This window comes from Phaenicophaeus curvirostris, chromosome 18, assembly GCF_032191515.1.
Source record: "Phaenicophaeus curvirostris isolate KB17595 chromosome 18, BPBGC_Pcur_1.0, whole genome shotgun sequence".
Lineage (NCBI taxonomy): Eukaryota > Metazoa > Chordata > Aves > Cuculiformes > Cuculidae > Phaenicophaeus > Phaenicophaeus curvirostris.
Window position 1 is genome coordinate 8,669,828 of NC_091409.1, and position 13,715 is coordinate 8,683,542.

At 57.8% G+C, this 13,715-nt stretch overlaps 2 protein-coding genes across 4 annotated transcripts in view; one reads left to right on the forward strand and one right to left on the reverse strand.

Moving 5' to 3' along the window:
- TM9SF4 (transmembrane 9 superfamily member 4) overlaps nucleotides 1-13,715 on the forward strand; it is a 75,840-nt gene that overhangs the window by 61,918 nt on the left and 207 nt on the right. The window lies entirely within an intron of this gene.
- NOL4L (nucleolar protein 4 like) overlaps nucleotides 289-13,715 on the reverse strand; it is a 66,127-nt gene continuing 52,700 nt past the window's right edge. For all 3 annotated transcript variants that reach the window (XM_069871524.1, XM_069871525.1, XM_069871526.1), the window contains 6 exons: nucleotides 9,688-9,959; nucleotides 8,806-8,991; nucleotides 8,538-8,729; nucleotides 8,328-8,450; nucleotides 7,863-8,064; nucleotides 289-5,265 (listed from right to left, as the gene is read on the reverse strand). In XM_069871524.1, coding sequence (XP_069727625.1) covers nucleotides 5,066-5,265; nucleotides 7,863-8,064; nucleotides 8,328-8,450; nucleotides 8,538-8,729; nucleotides 8,806-8,991; nucleotides 9,688-9,959 — 1,175 coding nt within the window. In that variant the 3' untranslated portion in view covers nucleotides 289-5,065. The remainder of the gene's footprint in view (nucleotides 5,266-7,862; nucleotides 8,065-8,327; nucleotides 8,451-8,537; nucleotides 8,730-8,805; nucleotides 8,992-9,687; nucleotides 9,960-13,715) is intronic.

A 13,715-nucleotide genomic window follows, 5' to 3' on the forward strand; every position in this document is an offset into this window, starting at 1 on the left:
TGGGCTGCAGCCGCCGCCCTGGGGTCCAGCCCATGTGCCGCAGCACCCCTGGGTGGTGAGAAGAACAGCGCTTGCATCAAAGCCACCAGCGAAGCCACTCGGCGTTCACGGGGCCTCCTGATGCCAGCCCTGCTGGTGCCAACAGGAGCTTTTGGCTACAGAGGCCTGCACATAGCATGGTATGGATGCAAAGATTTATTATACTTAGTGAATAAAGCTGATAACAAAAAAAACCTTCTTTTCCATGAGGGAGAGGGAGAAATTGCCACAAACTTCAATGAAAACTCCATTTTCTTTTTTTTTTTTTTCTTTTCTTCTTTTCCACAAAAACCAGACACTCCACAAAATTAATTCTGTCAAAATATAAGTTAAGCAATAAAATCTGTGGCCGAGCCCCACCTGCGTGCGCTGACGCTGCTCCCTGTGGTACCCGCGCTGCCAACGGAACGGGAAGCGCAGCTTGGGTCCTGATTATCAGAGATTTTTTTCTCTTTTAATGCCTTGATTTTGCTCCTGCTTTGGGGCCTGACGGCACCAGCCTCGCAGGGCTGGGGCACAGGCTGGTGCTGGGCTGAGCCCGGTGGTGGAGGAGAAAGCCCTTTTCGTTATACAGTGTTTATTAAGTCGATTCAGTCTTATATATGATATACAGCTCCAAAAGAAAAAACAAAGGATTCCACATACTTATGAAATCAGTGCATTTAGCAAGTAATACCATGGAGATAACAGCTTGATTAACAGCTCATTGGTCTTCGTTAAGTGAGGGGAACAGGGAGTTGGCCTGTGCTAATCATTCCACAAACAGAACAGAATTAAGTTGCATCACATATAGAATAGACACATGTCCTAAGAATTAAAATATTAAGCCACATTTACTGGAAAAATCCACAGTATATAACACAAAGAACTCGTATCAAGCTCGTTGAGGAGGAAGTGCTCATCTGCTTAAGAGCCACGCGGAGTTGCATAGGTGCCTATCTGCAAAAATAGCATTTCAAAATGAATCAATTGATTAAGCAATAAAGTGTCACCTTAAAAGCTGGATTAAGTGCCATACGCTTTCTATCCGAGCCCTCCGGAAAGCACGGGCTTTCCAAGCGCTCTCCTCTGCTTCATCTCAGAGCCCCCCGCCTCCCCAGGGAACGTGCTCCCACCCCTTCCATCCGAACCCAGCGGCCGGCTCGGGCGATTCCACCAGGCTGGGCGAAGCAGGATCCCAGCGACGCTGCTGTTTCCTCCTCCGATTCCTCGGGAGTCTCCCTGGAGCTCAGCGGCTTTCACGCAACCATGGGGGCTGCAGGGTGATGGAACCCGGGTGGCTCTGCCTGACCGAGGCTACCCCAGCGCTCGTTTGGAATCGCAGCCAATCTGGAAATGTGGGGAAAACCTACAACCGCTTGTACAAACCCCTCAAATCGCTGTTTTGCGGGGTCCTCCCTTAGGTGGGTGCGTGCGTTAGGGGTGAGGCTGTGGCTCGGTTAAGCAGACGAACTGGGTTGAGGGGCCTCTTCCTCTTCAAGAGCGGGGCTGGCAGAACAGACAGGGGCCGGGAGTTCTGTACATGTAAACAGTACACTTCCACTGAGTCCAAAAATTAGGAGCAAAAATACAAAGGTTCACATTGGTCTTAGGTAGGTACAGGCGAAGAACCGAGCTCTGCAGCTCCAAAACGACCAAACGAAAGATTCTAAAGCACCACTAAATTATATAAAAATCAGAGCATGGACGGATTGTAGTCGTTTGTTTTTTGTTTGGTTTTTTTTTTGTTTTTTTTTTTTGTTTTTTTTTCCGGTGAAATTCTATGCTACCTTGTAAAAAGTCTTACAAAAAATTACAAATCAAAAGTATTCCAACCCTCTGAGTTCAAAGCAGCATTTTTTTTTTTTTCCATGGACTGGTACTAAACCCAGGGCTGCTGGTGGGAGGGAAGCAGCCCCTGGGATCGGGGAGGTACACGTTACATCTGCTCACAATCCCGGGAACAGTCTCCCACGTAGGGCACCACCCCGGGACCCGCGCATCCAGCGCGGGGTGGGTGTGCTTAAAATTAAATTAAATTAAATTAAATTAAAAAAAAAAATAATAAAAAAGCTATTTTCTCGACCAGTGATTTGCTTTTCTGAAACAAAAATCAAGCACATCCAGAGCATTTGCTAACCCAGCCCTTTCCTTCCACCTCTCAGGAGATCTGGGAAGCCGGTGTATTCTGCTCCTGCTAATTCTTTCTTGTTGAGAACCCGGACTAGCGCTTCCTGACCCCGTCCTGCCTAGGGAGAGCGCAGGAATGTGGCTGCAGATCAGTCCTGGAGCACAGAGGAGCCGCAGCTGCGCATGGATCAGCTGGGGAGCGTGGAGATGTCTGTGGAGCTCGCTCCAAGGAAATGATGTAGCTGCGTCTCACCAAGGAAAAAAAATAAAGGGGAGGAAAAAAAAAAAAAGTGAATAGAAAGATCCCTGACAGAATTCGTAGTCAATCCCGTTTGTTTCAGAACTTGTCACAGTTGTGGCTGTCACCGGGGCTTGGGAACTTGGAGGCTGCACCGTCCGTCAGCAAGGTCTGAACGTCCATCGGCAAGGTCTAAACGTCCATCGGCAGGGTCTGAACGTCCATCGGGGTGGGTGTCGGGCACCTTCTTGTGCGCCCACGAGGCTTGCTGCCTCCTACAGCGGTTACGGACAGGGCGAGAGCCACGCAACCTCACCACACCCGGACATCCAGAGGCGATTCAGGAACGGCAGCCACAGCTGGTGTCCATCCAACTCCCCACACGCCGCGGCGAGCCGGCCGTAAGCCCCTGGGCAACCTCGTTTTCTGTAAACTGGGTGGCAAACTTATGGCTAAACTCGATGGCCTCTGCCGGGGAGGGCGGCACGGACTTAGTGGGGGGATATCGCAGCGAGAGGGAATGCCGGGACGGCGATTGTCTCTGCCTCGCCTTCCTTACCCGTCAGCCTTTCACAAGTGGCTGCGGTTGCCTGTTTTTGTCAAAGGTTTTTGTTACTTGGTGATATTCACACAAAAATAAATATTTACATCGATTCCGAGGCTGGGAGGATGCGGTGGGATAACCAGGTTGGGAAGTGCTGGGGACGGTGCGTGTCGGAATGCTGGCCTGGCGGAGGTGACCGTGGGCAGGGAAGGGATGGCTGCGGTGTCCCCAGGTCCGGCATCGCCTGACGAGCCACCGCCCCGGCTCTGCACGGACACCCAGGGCTTCGGTCCCTTTTCTCCAAGCGCTACGGGCAGTTGACTGTTGGCAGAAGGCAGTCAAGGCGATGGCGAATCCCTTGTGCCGCCGCCTGGCCCCCAGAGCCGCGGCTTTTTCTGTACTGAGAGCAGGGCAGGGGGCTTGCTCCTCTTCCAGTGTGTGGGGAGTTTAACCAGGTATAAAAGCTACGGAGCAAATCACCTGAACCCGCTCCCGGCTGGGACCAGCCACGGCCACGGAGCCCACGTCAGCGGCATCGGCCCCCATGGAGCAGCAGCCCTGGTGCGCAAGGCTGAAGGAGAAGAAAGAAGCTGGCTCCAAAGACAGAAAGGATCTCTCCTAACCCAAACGCATGGGGTTTTGCACCTATTGGATCTGGATCTCCTGCCCAGGCGGGGAGCGGGGTCCCCGCAGCTGGGCTCCGCTGCTCTCCGAGGCTCCGTTGCATTGCTTGGCTCAGCACCCCTGTGCCTGAGCGCAGTCCCTGGGTTTAGCAGCACTGGTAGCAGGTATTGCACTGAGCAAAACGAAGTGCATGATCGGGAGTGGGGACGGTAACGGGGCAGAATAGACATCGGCTACGGTCTTTCCACACTTTGGGAGTTGTGGGCTTGTTCCAGGACTGTAAGCAGGGAGGGGGAAGGATCCTGGGCCCCCGGAGGACTCTCAGTTCTGCTGCTGAATGCCTCCCGGCTCGCTCTTCTGCAAAGCACCAAGTGGCTTGCTCTTCAGGCAGACCCGGCCTTGACTGCATTCATCCCGGATGGTTTATTCTCCTGGTGCTGCCCCAGGGTTGATTCCACATGGACTGAAGCACACTGGGTGCAGCAGGGAGGGTGATCTGCTGCCCAGCAGCAGGACCCTGGCGGATCCGCTGGACCAGCCGGCTCCGCTCCAGCCTCCTCGGTGCGATCCCCGCAGCTGCGACACTCACCGTCCCCCAGGACCAGCAGGGCCAGTCCTGGAAGAAGCCCACAATGGAGTGTGAGGTAGAGTACGGATGGTGACAGCAAGACAGTGTTTCTCAGGAACTTCCTTCCTTCTTTCTCTTATCTGCAATGACTTAAATGAGTGCAAGACATCCTTCTAGCTGGAGGTTTGCCGAGCTTGACGAGTCTCTGTGGGAGATTCGGCCCCCACTGCTGCTACGGGACCACTTAGAACGAAGGTCTAAGCAGGACGCTTGCTCGCAGCGCTGGTCAGGTGCCACCTCCGCTCGCTGAAGGCCAAGCAGCCTCAGGATGGCAAACTTGCTCCCTGTGGGATAAGGGCTCCCCAGAGGAACAGGCAGAGGTGCCCGGCAATTAGCAGTGTAGTGATATGGAATGTGTTATTTCACAGGAATAAATTCCTTCTGATCAGACAGACAAAAAAACTGGCAATCTGTACAAACTCAAAAGAATCCATTTTCAGAAAAATAAATTACTAAGGGGAGAGGAGGGTTCATTTCTCAATAAATATGTGATTCAGCTCACCTAAGACTCGGAAATTATCTGGGGACGGGAATCTAACATTCGGGTCCACAAAGGTTATTCTAAATACATCTGCAGCCCCAAACCTCCCCAGGCTCCCTTCTGCCCTTCAAAGTCCCACGTCCTCCCAAGCCGCAGGTTTGGCTTCTGCTTGGCTGGACGTGCGGGTGTTGGTACGGTTCAAAAACGTGTCCTTGTGCCTCAAGTCCCAGGTGCTTGGAGTGTAAAAGAAAACAGGTCTTTTGGATTCCACCTTCTAAAACTACATGTACCCGCCACTTCACAGGAGGACGAGGGTGGTCCTGAGCAGGACGCCGCTGGGAGCCTCTTTCTAGCAGGTATAAATTGTCTTCTCAACAGAGGAGCGACGCAGACACGGGGGAGTCAGTTCTGCTGTAAAATGAGGTTTTCCAGTTCGTCTGCAGATCGAAGCAGAAACGCCGCCGACTCTCGGTAGCCAGCGATCAGCTGCCGCACCGCGCTGATCTCCGTGGGACTGAGCTGGGCAGCCTGCATTCCCCTGCTGGTGCTGTTGGAGGGGGCCGTGTTGGAGGCCCCACCTTTCATGCTGAGATCAGTTGGACCTGCCAAAGAAAAGTGAGAGAGTTCAGGCAGAGCAGTTTTGCCTGTGTCTGTGCTGCCCACAATGAGATCCCCAGGGGGAGCGGCTGCTCCCAGACCTCGGGCACTGGCAGGAAGGTCCCAGCAAAGTGCGGTGCCCTGGACAACGTGAAAATCATAGAATCATAGAATCACAGAATCATAGAATCACAGAATCATTGGACAGTTTGGGCTTGAAGGGACCTCAAAGCCCATCCAGTCCCACCTCTGCCACAGGAAGGGACACCTCCTGTTGGATCAGGGGCTCCAAGCCCCATCCAACCTAGCCTTGAACCCCTCCAGGGATGGGGCAGCCACCACTGCTCTGGGCAACCTGGGCCTCCCCACCCTCACAGGGAAACATTTCTTCCTGAGATCTCCTCTCAATCTCCCCTCTTTCAGCTGAAAACCATTCCCCCTCGTCCTATCCCTTCGTTCCCTGATCAAAAGCCCCTCCCCAGCTTTCCTGGAGCCCCTTTCAGTACTGCAGGCTGATGGAGCAGCTGATGCTGGAGAAAGGCTTCAGGAAGGCTGAGCTCCTGCTGGGCAGCAGCAAGGACACCAAGCAGGGACTGGGTGAAACCAGGATGGGGGGTTCAGCAGCCCCCAAGACCAGGTGGGTCCTGCTGGTGGCAGGGAGGGGAGCACATTGCCCTGAGCAGGAAGGAAAGCAGCCAAGGCAAGCAATGCTAGAGCAGCAAATGCTGTGGGAGGAGTGGCATGAGCAGAGGACTCTACAGCTGGCAGCTCAGCACTGGGAAGGGGAAGAGGAGGAGGAGGCTCTCATGCGAAAGCAATTTCACTGGACAGAAAAGGCAGCAGTAAATGGAACCCATTCCCCAGCTCACCAAGGGGGAAGGAGCCGGGAACAAGGATGTGGGATTGAGCAAGGATCACCTTAAGTGGTGGATGGTGGGAGAAGACACTGCTGGGCAGCAAACCCCTGCAAGGTTTCAGCGCACGGAGGGAGGAGAAGGCACAGCTCCTTGCCAGCGCTACAGCAGCATGCTCTGACCTCTAAAGGACTGGAAAAACAGCTTGGGCAAAGGGGAAAAAACCTATGGTGAAGCAGAGGTTGAAAACCTATTAGAAAGCAGCAAGGTGCTGCTGGGTGCTGCTGCTGTGTGCCACACCAGGCCCGTCTGCTCCTCCAGGGCAGGTGCTCACAGGGGCTGCTCCGAGGCGTTCCTGCATGTTCCCTGCCTCGCAGCAAGGAGCCAGTGCCCATGGCCACGATGGATGAAAGGAGGGTGCCCAGCAGCGTGGGGGTCAGGGGTGCCTGTGCTGCTCCGGGGGGATCATTGCTGCCTCCGCCACGGCTGCAAGGATTAGGTCCCAGCAGCTGGAGGCCGGGGCGGGATCTTTTTTCAGGGTTAAGAAGCATTAGGAAGGGATGATAAGAGTTAATCCCAGACAGGCATCTCTCAGGGCTCCGGAAATCACATCCTTCCAAATCCTCACTCCTGTCGGGGTGGGCAGAGGCAGGGCAGGAGCCCCAGGAGCACTGGGGCAAGTACAGGCAGCTCAGAGGTTGTCGAAGGCCTGGCCAAGGGCCAGTATGGGCTCCAGCCCTCTGGCCACCACTGCTGGGAAGGCAAAGCCAGAGGCTGCAGCGGCAGGGAGAGCCTTTGTCCCATCCCACATTTCCTTCACCCAGGTGCTGGGGAGTCCCCAGGTCCCCCAGCATCTCTCCACGTGCCCTGCTCGGCCCCAGGCTGCGCCGCTCTGCTCACTTGATCCTAACTCAGCTGACCTCCCAAGCCTTGCCCACACTCTCCTACCATCCTGCCTTGCAGCCACAGTGTCGTTCCCCTGTTTTTCACGCAGCCCCCAGTCCCTCGCCACCCTCCCGACTTGCAGCGAGAGCTGCCTGTGCCCCGGAGCCCTCGAGTGCCACCAGCCCTGTCCCCAGCCCTGTCCCCGGCTCCGAGAGCTGGGAAAGGAACAGCTCATACCAGCAACGAGATCCAGGCAGCGATAGGCGTCTGCTCCTGTTAATCATTAATAGCTGGTACAGATTCTCTTTTTTTTTCAAGTGACACTCCTTCCCTCCACCAGGACTACCCAGACCGTCCTTCCAAGTTCAGTTCAACAATTAACAGCCCGCTGATGAGGCAGGCTGGGCGGCCGGGCAGAGGCCTCCATCGGTGGCTGGAGAAGGAGTGTTCAGAGCAGCTCTGCACAGCAATGGGTGAATCATAGAATCACCAGGTTGGAAGAGACCCACTGGATCACTGAGTCCAACCATTCCTGAGATGCTGCTGGGACCGAGCTCAGTGTGAGCTCAGGGAGTAGCCCCTGCCTCGCCCCCAGCGACCGGCACAGCCGCACAGCGCAGGATGATAGAATCGTAGAATCACAGAATCATGGAATGGCTGGGTTGGAAGGGACCTTAAAGCTCATCCAGTTCCACCTTCTGCCATGGGCAAGGACACAACCCACTGGATCAGGGGCTCCAAGTCCCATCCAGCCTGGCCTTGAACACCTCCAGGATGCCAGGGAGCCCGGGCGTGGGGCAGAAGTGATGGCTGGGTGAGCTCCCAGTGCTGCCACGGGCGCGGCGCAAGCGTGTGGCCCTTACCGTTACTGTGGTTGCCCGTTTGGAGGGAGGCAGGCGGCTGCAGGCTGCCCCCCAGGGACCCGTAGCCACGGTAGCTGTAGTTCAGGCTTCCATTGATGTAGACCGGGTCTTGGGAGTAAGATGAAGCTGGCAGTGAGTAGGAGGAGTGGGTGATGGCTGTGGAGTCTCTGGAGTGCTGCTTGTCCAGAGCGATTGGTTCATCCTGCATGGGGGAAACGGATTAAACTCCAGCGAGGAGCCCAGCTGCCCTCTGCATCCAGCGGGGAGGATGGCGCAGGGATGCCTGGCCTCCCACGGCTGCAGTGTGGCCACCACAAGCCAGTGTCCCTAACCCCACTGGTCTGGGTCTTGGAACGCACTGCAAGGCCCTGTTTTTCTGACTTTTAGAAAGGCTTTTAAAAGTACTTTGTCAAGTAGCTCCGAAACTCCTCTTATTTTCCCCATCCCCAGCCACCAGCATCGTACCTGGGAGGTCTGGTAGATCTCCAGCCGCATCCTCTTGGCTGCTTTCCGCGTTTCGCTCTCGCAGGCAGCGGCCAGGATGTTCTCCGCCATGGCTGAGGTGAGGTGCGGCGGCGTGGGCCTGGTCTGCGGAGACAGAAGCAGAGAAGGTGCTCAGGAACCTGCTGCTCTGGGAGTGGCAGCGAGCAGCAGCTCAGTGGGGCAGCCACTCACCATCTCCATCCCATTTTTCTTCATGCGGCGGCAGGACTTGAGGTAGGTGCGGATGCGCTTGCGTGCCCGCTCCTGGAACTCAGGGAACTGCCGGCTGCAGGACTCAATGATGGCTTGGATCTTCTCCTTGGGCTGCTTGGAGATGGGAACCATCCGGTCCAGGTTCTCGTCCACAAAAAGGCGCACAAACATCTGCAAAGAAGACACATGATGGGATCATCGAGATGGGAGGCAGGCAGGCTCACCCTCCCTGAGGAGCCCTCCTTACGTTGAAGGCCTTTAGCCTCTCCGGGTCCATCCCCTCAGAGTCATTTATCTTATCGTTGTCTTCGTGGTCATCATGGTCATCGTCATCTTCGTCGGCTGTGGGGGCCCTGCCGACAGTCAGGTCCTCGGGGCAGCCGCTGACCTCTGTCTTGATGGAGTCATAGCTGCCAGAGCTGTACGGAGGGGACTGAGAGAAGACAGGAGTTACCACGAGCAGCCCTTGCCTGCCCGCCCCGGCCCACGCTCACAAGGAAAAAGCCCTTTCTCCTTGGCACATTGCTTCTGGCCTATCTGACGTCCCCCTGCATCTCAGGAAGAGGAATCTATCCATGGAGGAACCCTTCCTCCAAGGGCCAGCTTGTGGCAGGGGGTGACATGGTGGCCTCAAGGGCCATGTGACGACCCAAAGGTCGGGGTTCTTCCTGACCCTGCAGGACATGCTGCCTTGACCCAGCAGGAATGGGCTCCTCGCAGGGCAGCAGCGGCACAGCCAGTCGGTCGCTTGTGAGGTGAGCCCTCTGCAGAGCCCTCGCTCTGGGGCAGGCAGGGCACGGGGATGCTCCCTGGCTCTCCCAAACCATGCCTTCCTCTCTCTGCCAACTGCTCGCTCCGTGCTTGGGCTGGTTTCTGCTGAGCAGCAGCAGCCCAAGGCTGGAGTGCGGCCAGGCACAGCCACGCTGCCGCAGCGATGGGCAAGCATGGCGCTCGTCCCTCCTTCCCTCCCTACAAGGGAAAGGCTCCCAGCCCCACCACCTCGCTGTGCTTTCCTGGTGGAGGGGCAGGAGCCACATCCCAGCCTGGCTTCAGGTGCCTCACACAGGGTTTCTCCCAGTGTGCCTAGCCCCACAGTAGCTCCGGCTGGGGCGTGCGGCGTGGGCCGTACCTCTGCTGTGGTCTTCACCGCATACTTGACCCGGCTGCGCAGCCCATCAGCGCTGCAACCGTCCGACTGGTAGGAAGGGGTGACGTGGGCAGGTGCCAGCTTGTCGCAGAGGTTGATGGGCTGGTCGTCGGCGGAGGTGGTGAAGTCCATGGGGGCCGCGGTGCCATTCCCGTTCATTTCGGGAAAGGCGCTGTCGCCCTGCGTGCTGCTGGAGGTGGAGGGGTTCAGGGTGGAGGAGCCATTGCCGCTGCAGCTCTCTGATGAGGAGTCATCTGCAAAGAAGGATGCGTGGTCACCCCCGTGGAGCTTTGGGCCCAGCTGCCTGAGGTGGGCGAGCAGCTCTGCTCACCGCGGCACCAGCTCCCCGCCTGAGCTCGCTGGCACAACCACCGCACGTGCAGCAGATGCGCCGCTGCTCTGAAAGCCCCTGCCTGGCCAGGGCTGCTCTGGGCTCCCTCGGTGGGTGAGCTGCTGCGGGTGTCATTGGGACGTAGGGCCAGTGATGCAGCAGCTGGAGGGATGGACATTGGTGCACGCAGCTGCAGGACCATCACACAGCTCTGCGCCCTCATCCCTCCAGAAGCTGCCGTGCCTGGGCCACCCGTCCCTGGGGCAGGTGACAGTCCCTGTGCCTCCGCCCGGGGCCACAGTGCCTGGGCTTGAATAAGAACTTTGGAATTCGGTCCTTTTCGGTTTCTGTTTGCATTGCAGGGAGGAGAAAGGGGCATTGCCTCTCCCCGCCTGGTCCCTCACCTCCCGGCTGTTTGAGGCTGGGAGTGGTGGGAGGCGACGAGCTCCAGTGCCAAGGGCTCAGGGACGCTGCTCCGCAGAGTGCTGGGCCACAGGGATGGCACATGAGGCCAGGCTCCCCTGGGTGGGGAAACACAAGTTCCTGCTGCTGGAAGCAGCACTCGGAGCTCTGTTCAGAGGCCGGCAAGGCTCCTCGCTGGGAGAGGACAGGGGCTGCATGGATGACCCTCCTGGCCCACTCAAAGCCCAAGCATCCTCCTATGCCCTGGGTGGACGCTCCTGCTCCCTGGTTTTCACATGGCGCAGAAGCAGCTGCATGGCCAACCCTCTCTTTTGTCACCCAAACAGGCAGAGCCCAGGGCCCCGGGCACACAGTCTGGCTCCGGCTTGGTCCCGGTTACATTCACACCACCCCCCTGCCCGTACATGGCTCCCACCATGCAAGATGAAGAAGAACCCAGCAGCAGCAGCAGAGAGCCCGGCACTGCCGGCACCCAGCGCTGCCAGCACCCAGCCGAAGAGCCGAGCCCGAGGCCAGACACGACATTTTCCAACCGCTAAGCCCATTTCCCTGCCCTCCCCCTCGCTGCAGTAAATCCTTTATTTCATTAGGTGCCTCCGCGAGAGGGAAAGGGCGAAGCACGTGGGGAGCCGCTTCCTGCGCGAGCGTGTGCCGGGCGGCGAACAAAGAAGCTGCCGGCAGCCACAAGCAGATGGCGGTCCCCGTGCCCGGCCAGCGCTGCCTCAGGACAATGGGGTCGGTCCCGGCACCGCGGCGACGGCTCCTGGTGCACGGGTGCCAGGTCCAAAGGTGTGCGGGCATGGGATGGCGCAACGGTGCCTGGGTGCTGCCACCCACCATCCTCCTCCTGCCTCCGCCAGCATCCGTGGGAAACTTTAATGAGAGGCTCGGCGAGGGCTCCTGTGACCCCGCGGCAGCCCAGGACTTTGTATTCCTTAAAATAAACAGACTTGAGGACGCTCGGGCACCCGAGCCGACTGTGTGGGCCGTCCGGAGCTGCTGTGCCGTGTCCCCAGCTGCCCCGCCATGGGCGCCAGCGCTCGCTGCCCAGCCTCACGCCTGCGCCAACACCGCTCCCGGCCCCACGAGCCCCCACATTAAAAGGTCCCCACTCGAGCTCCCCGCTCAGCACAGCTCCCTCCCCCTCCTTTCCCTTGCGCTGATCCACTTATTCGTCTGAGCGATGACCAGAGCTGACCTAATCCCCGGGGTGGTGTTTATGTGCCGGGCGCTGCGGGCCAGCGGCAGGCGTCACCCTCCCCAGCACGAGGCTGGCTGCGGGCACCAGCCCCCGCTCCCAGCCGGGGCCAAGCACTGGCTCTGCGTGACAGGGAGCTCAGCACCACCCTGGGGCACCCTCCAAGACATCCCCTGGGACTGGCTCTGTTCTCCTGTCCCCGTGCCACGGTGACGGGACTCTAGTGGGTGGCTATATCCCGGTCTGTGGCAGCAGAGCATCGCTGCTGGCTCAGCTCAGAGCGGGAGGATATTGGGGCTTTGCCATCTCCTGCCCCCACGCCCCTCCTGCCCCAGGGCATCAGGGGGTCCTACTCTCCAGCTGGCTCAGCTCTGACACCAGCTCTCTGCCCCATACACCTCACCAGGGCGTGTGGCCAGAGCCAACAGCAGATTCTGTGCCCTTGGAGCAGCAGCGGGCAGGTGGCTGGGGGCGTGGGGGCCTCCCTGCCCGTGGGATGGCGGCCATCCCTCCCTCCCCCTGCTCCGCTCTGTGCGCCAGGCGAGACGGGGCTCCCAGAGGGAGGCTCCAGCCTCATCCAGCGATGCCTCTCAGAAGGATTAAGGAGAATTATTCCCATGCAAGGAGGTACAAGCCACACGCCAGGCCCTGCTGTGAGCTCGGACGCAGCCACAGCAAAAGCAGCCGCGCCTCAGGGCTAACCAGTGCCCGTCGCACCGGCCAGTGGCAAGGACCTCCTGCCAGCCCCTGGGTTGGTGGCAGCTGCTGGTATGGCCGCCTGCACAGAGTGGGGGCTGGGAGCCCTCCGTGCCACCAGGTAAGGGGCACCAAGAAAGGCATCACCCAGGAGAAGACTCTGCAGGTGCCATGAGCAACTCTAGTCTGTGCTATCACATCCCCACCTTGCTCTGGGCATCCCCAGTCTCCCCCGAGCACGCTCTGTCCTCCTTGAGTATCCCACTCTGCCTTTGTCCATCCACTTCCAGCCTCCTCGTGGCCACCAGCTCTGCCCCTGGTCCCTGCTGCCCCCATCCCCATCGGCAGCACCAGTCCCACAGGGAAGGGTGCAGGGGGTGAGGTCTGAACCCTCCGACTTTGCAATGTTTTCTGTTGGGTTGCATGAAACCCACAGAGCAGCCGCAAATCAAGTTTGTACTCAACTCTGCTGCATTTATAAACCCTGGGGTTGCCACAGCCAAAACCTATGGAAGACAAAGAACCAGGAACCTGTCCAGGTGGAACCAGAACATGAAATGGGAATCTAATGTAAGGGACCAGCACCTACTGCAAGAATAATTTAGTTGAAACCGAGGATGAAGTAAGTAAATAATGAGGACTGGAAACCCCGCTGGCTATGGATAATGTTCTAATTTCTATGTTTTCCCAGGTTACGCTTTTCCCATCAGCTCTGCATATAAAGCAGCGGCTTCATCTCCATCTTGTAGGCAAACAGCCACAAATTCAGGCTGTCCATGTCCTTGGGTCCAAACGGGAATGGCTTTTGCCAGCTTAAAAATGCAGATGGGTTCAGGAGGGAGCTGCTGGGGCAGGATGGGTGCAGGGGCTGCTCTGCAGGCAGCTGCACTGGGACATCTCCAGCCCCAAGGAGCAGCTGGACACCCTGCAGCAGAGCAGGACAGGGGGCAGAGGGAGTAGGAGCCCCCTTGTCTTGGGTGCCGGGGCCAGGTTTAGGCTGCAGTGGGATGCCAAGGAACGGCGGGGCTGTGTGGCTGCGCTACCAGAGGATCCCTGTTCTGGTAAAACCCAGCAAACTTAGAATCATAGGATCACCTGGTTGAAAAAGACCTTTGAGATCGAGTCCAACCATCCCTGTCCACGACTAAACCAGATCCCTGAGCACTTTGTCTGCCGGTCTTTTAAATCCCTCCAGGGATGGTGCCTCCACCACTGCCCTGGACAGCCTCTGCCAGTGCCTGAGAACCCCTTCCATGAAACTCTTCCTATCAGGGGTTTCCTGATATCCAACGTAATCCTCCCCTGGCGCAACTTGAGGCCACTTCCTCACGTCCCATCACTTGTTACTTGGAAGAAGAGACC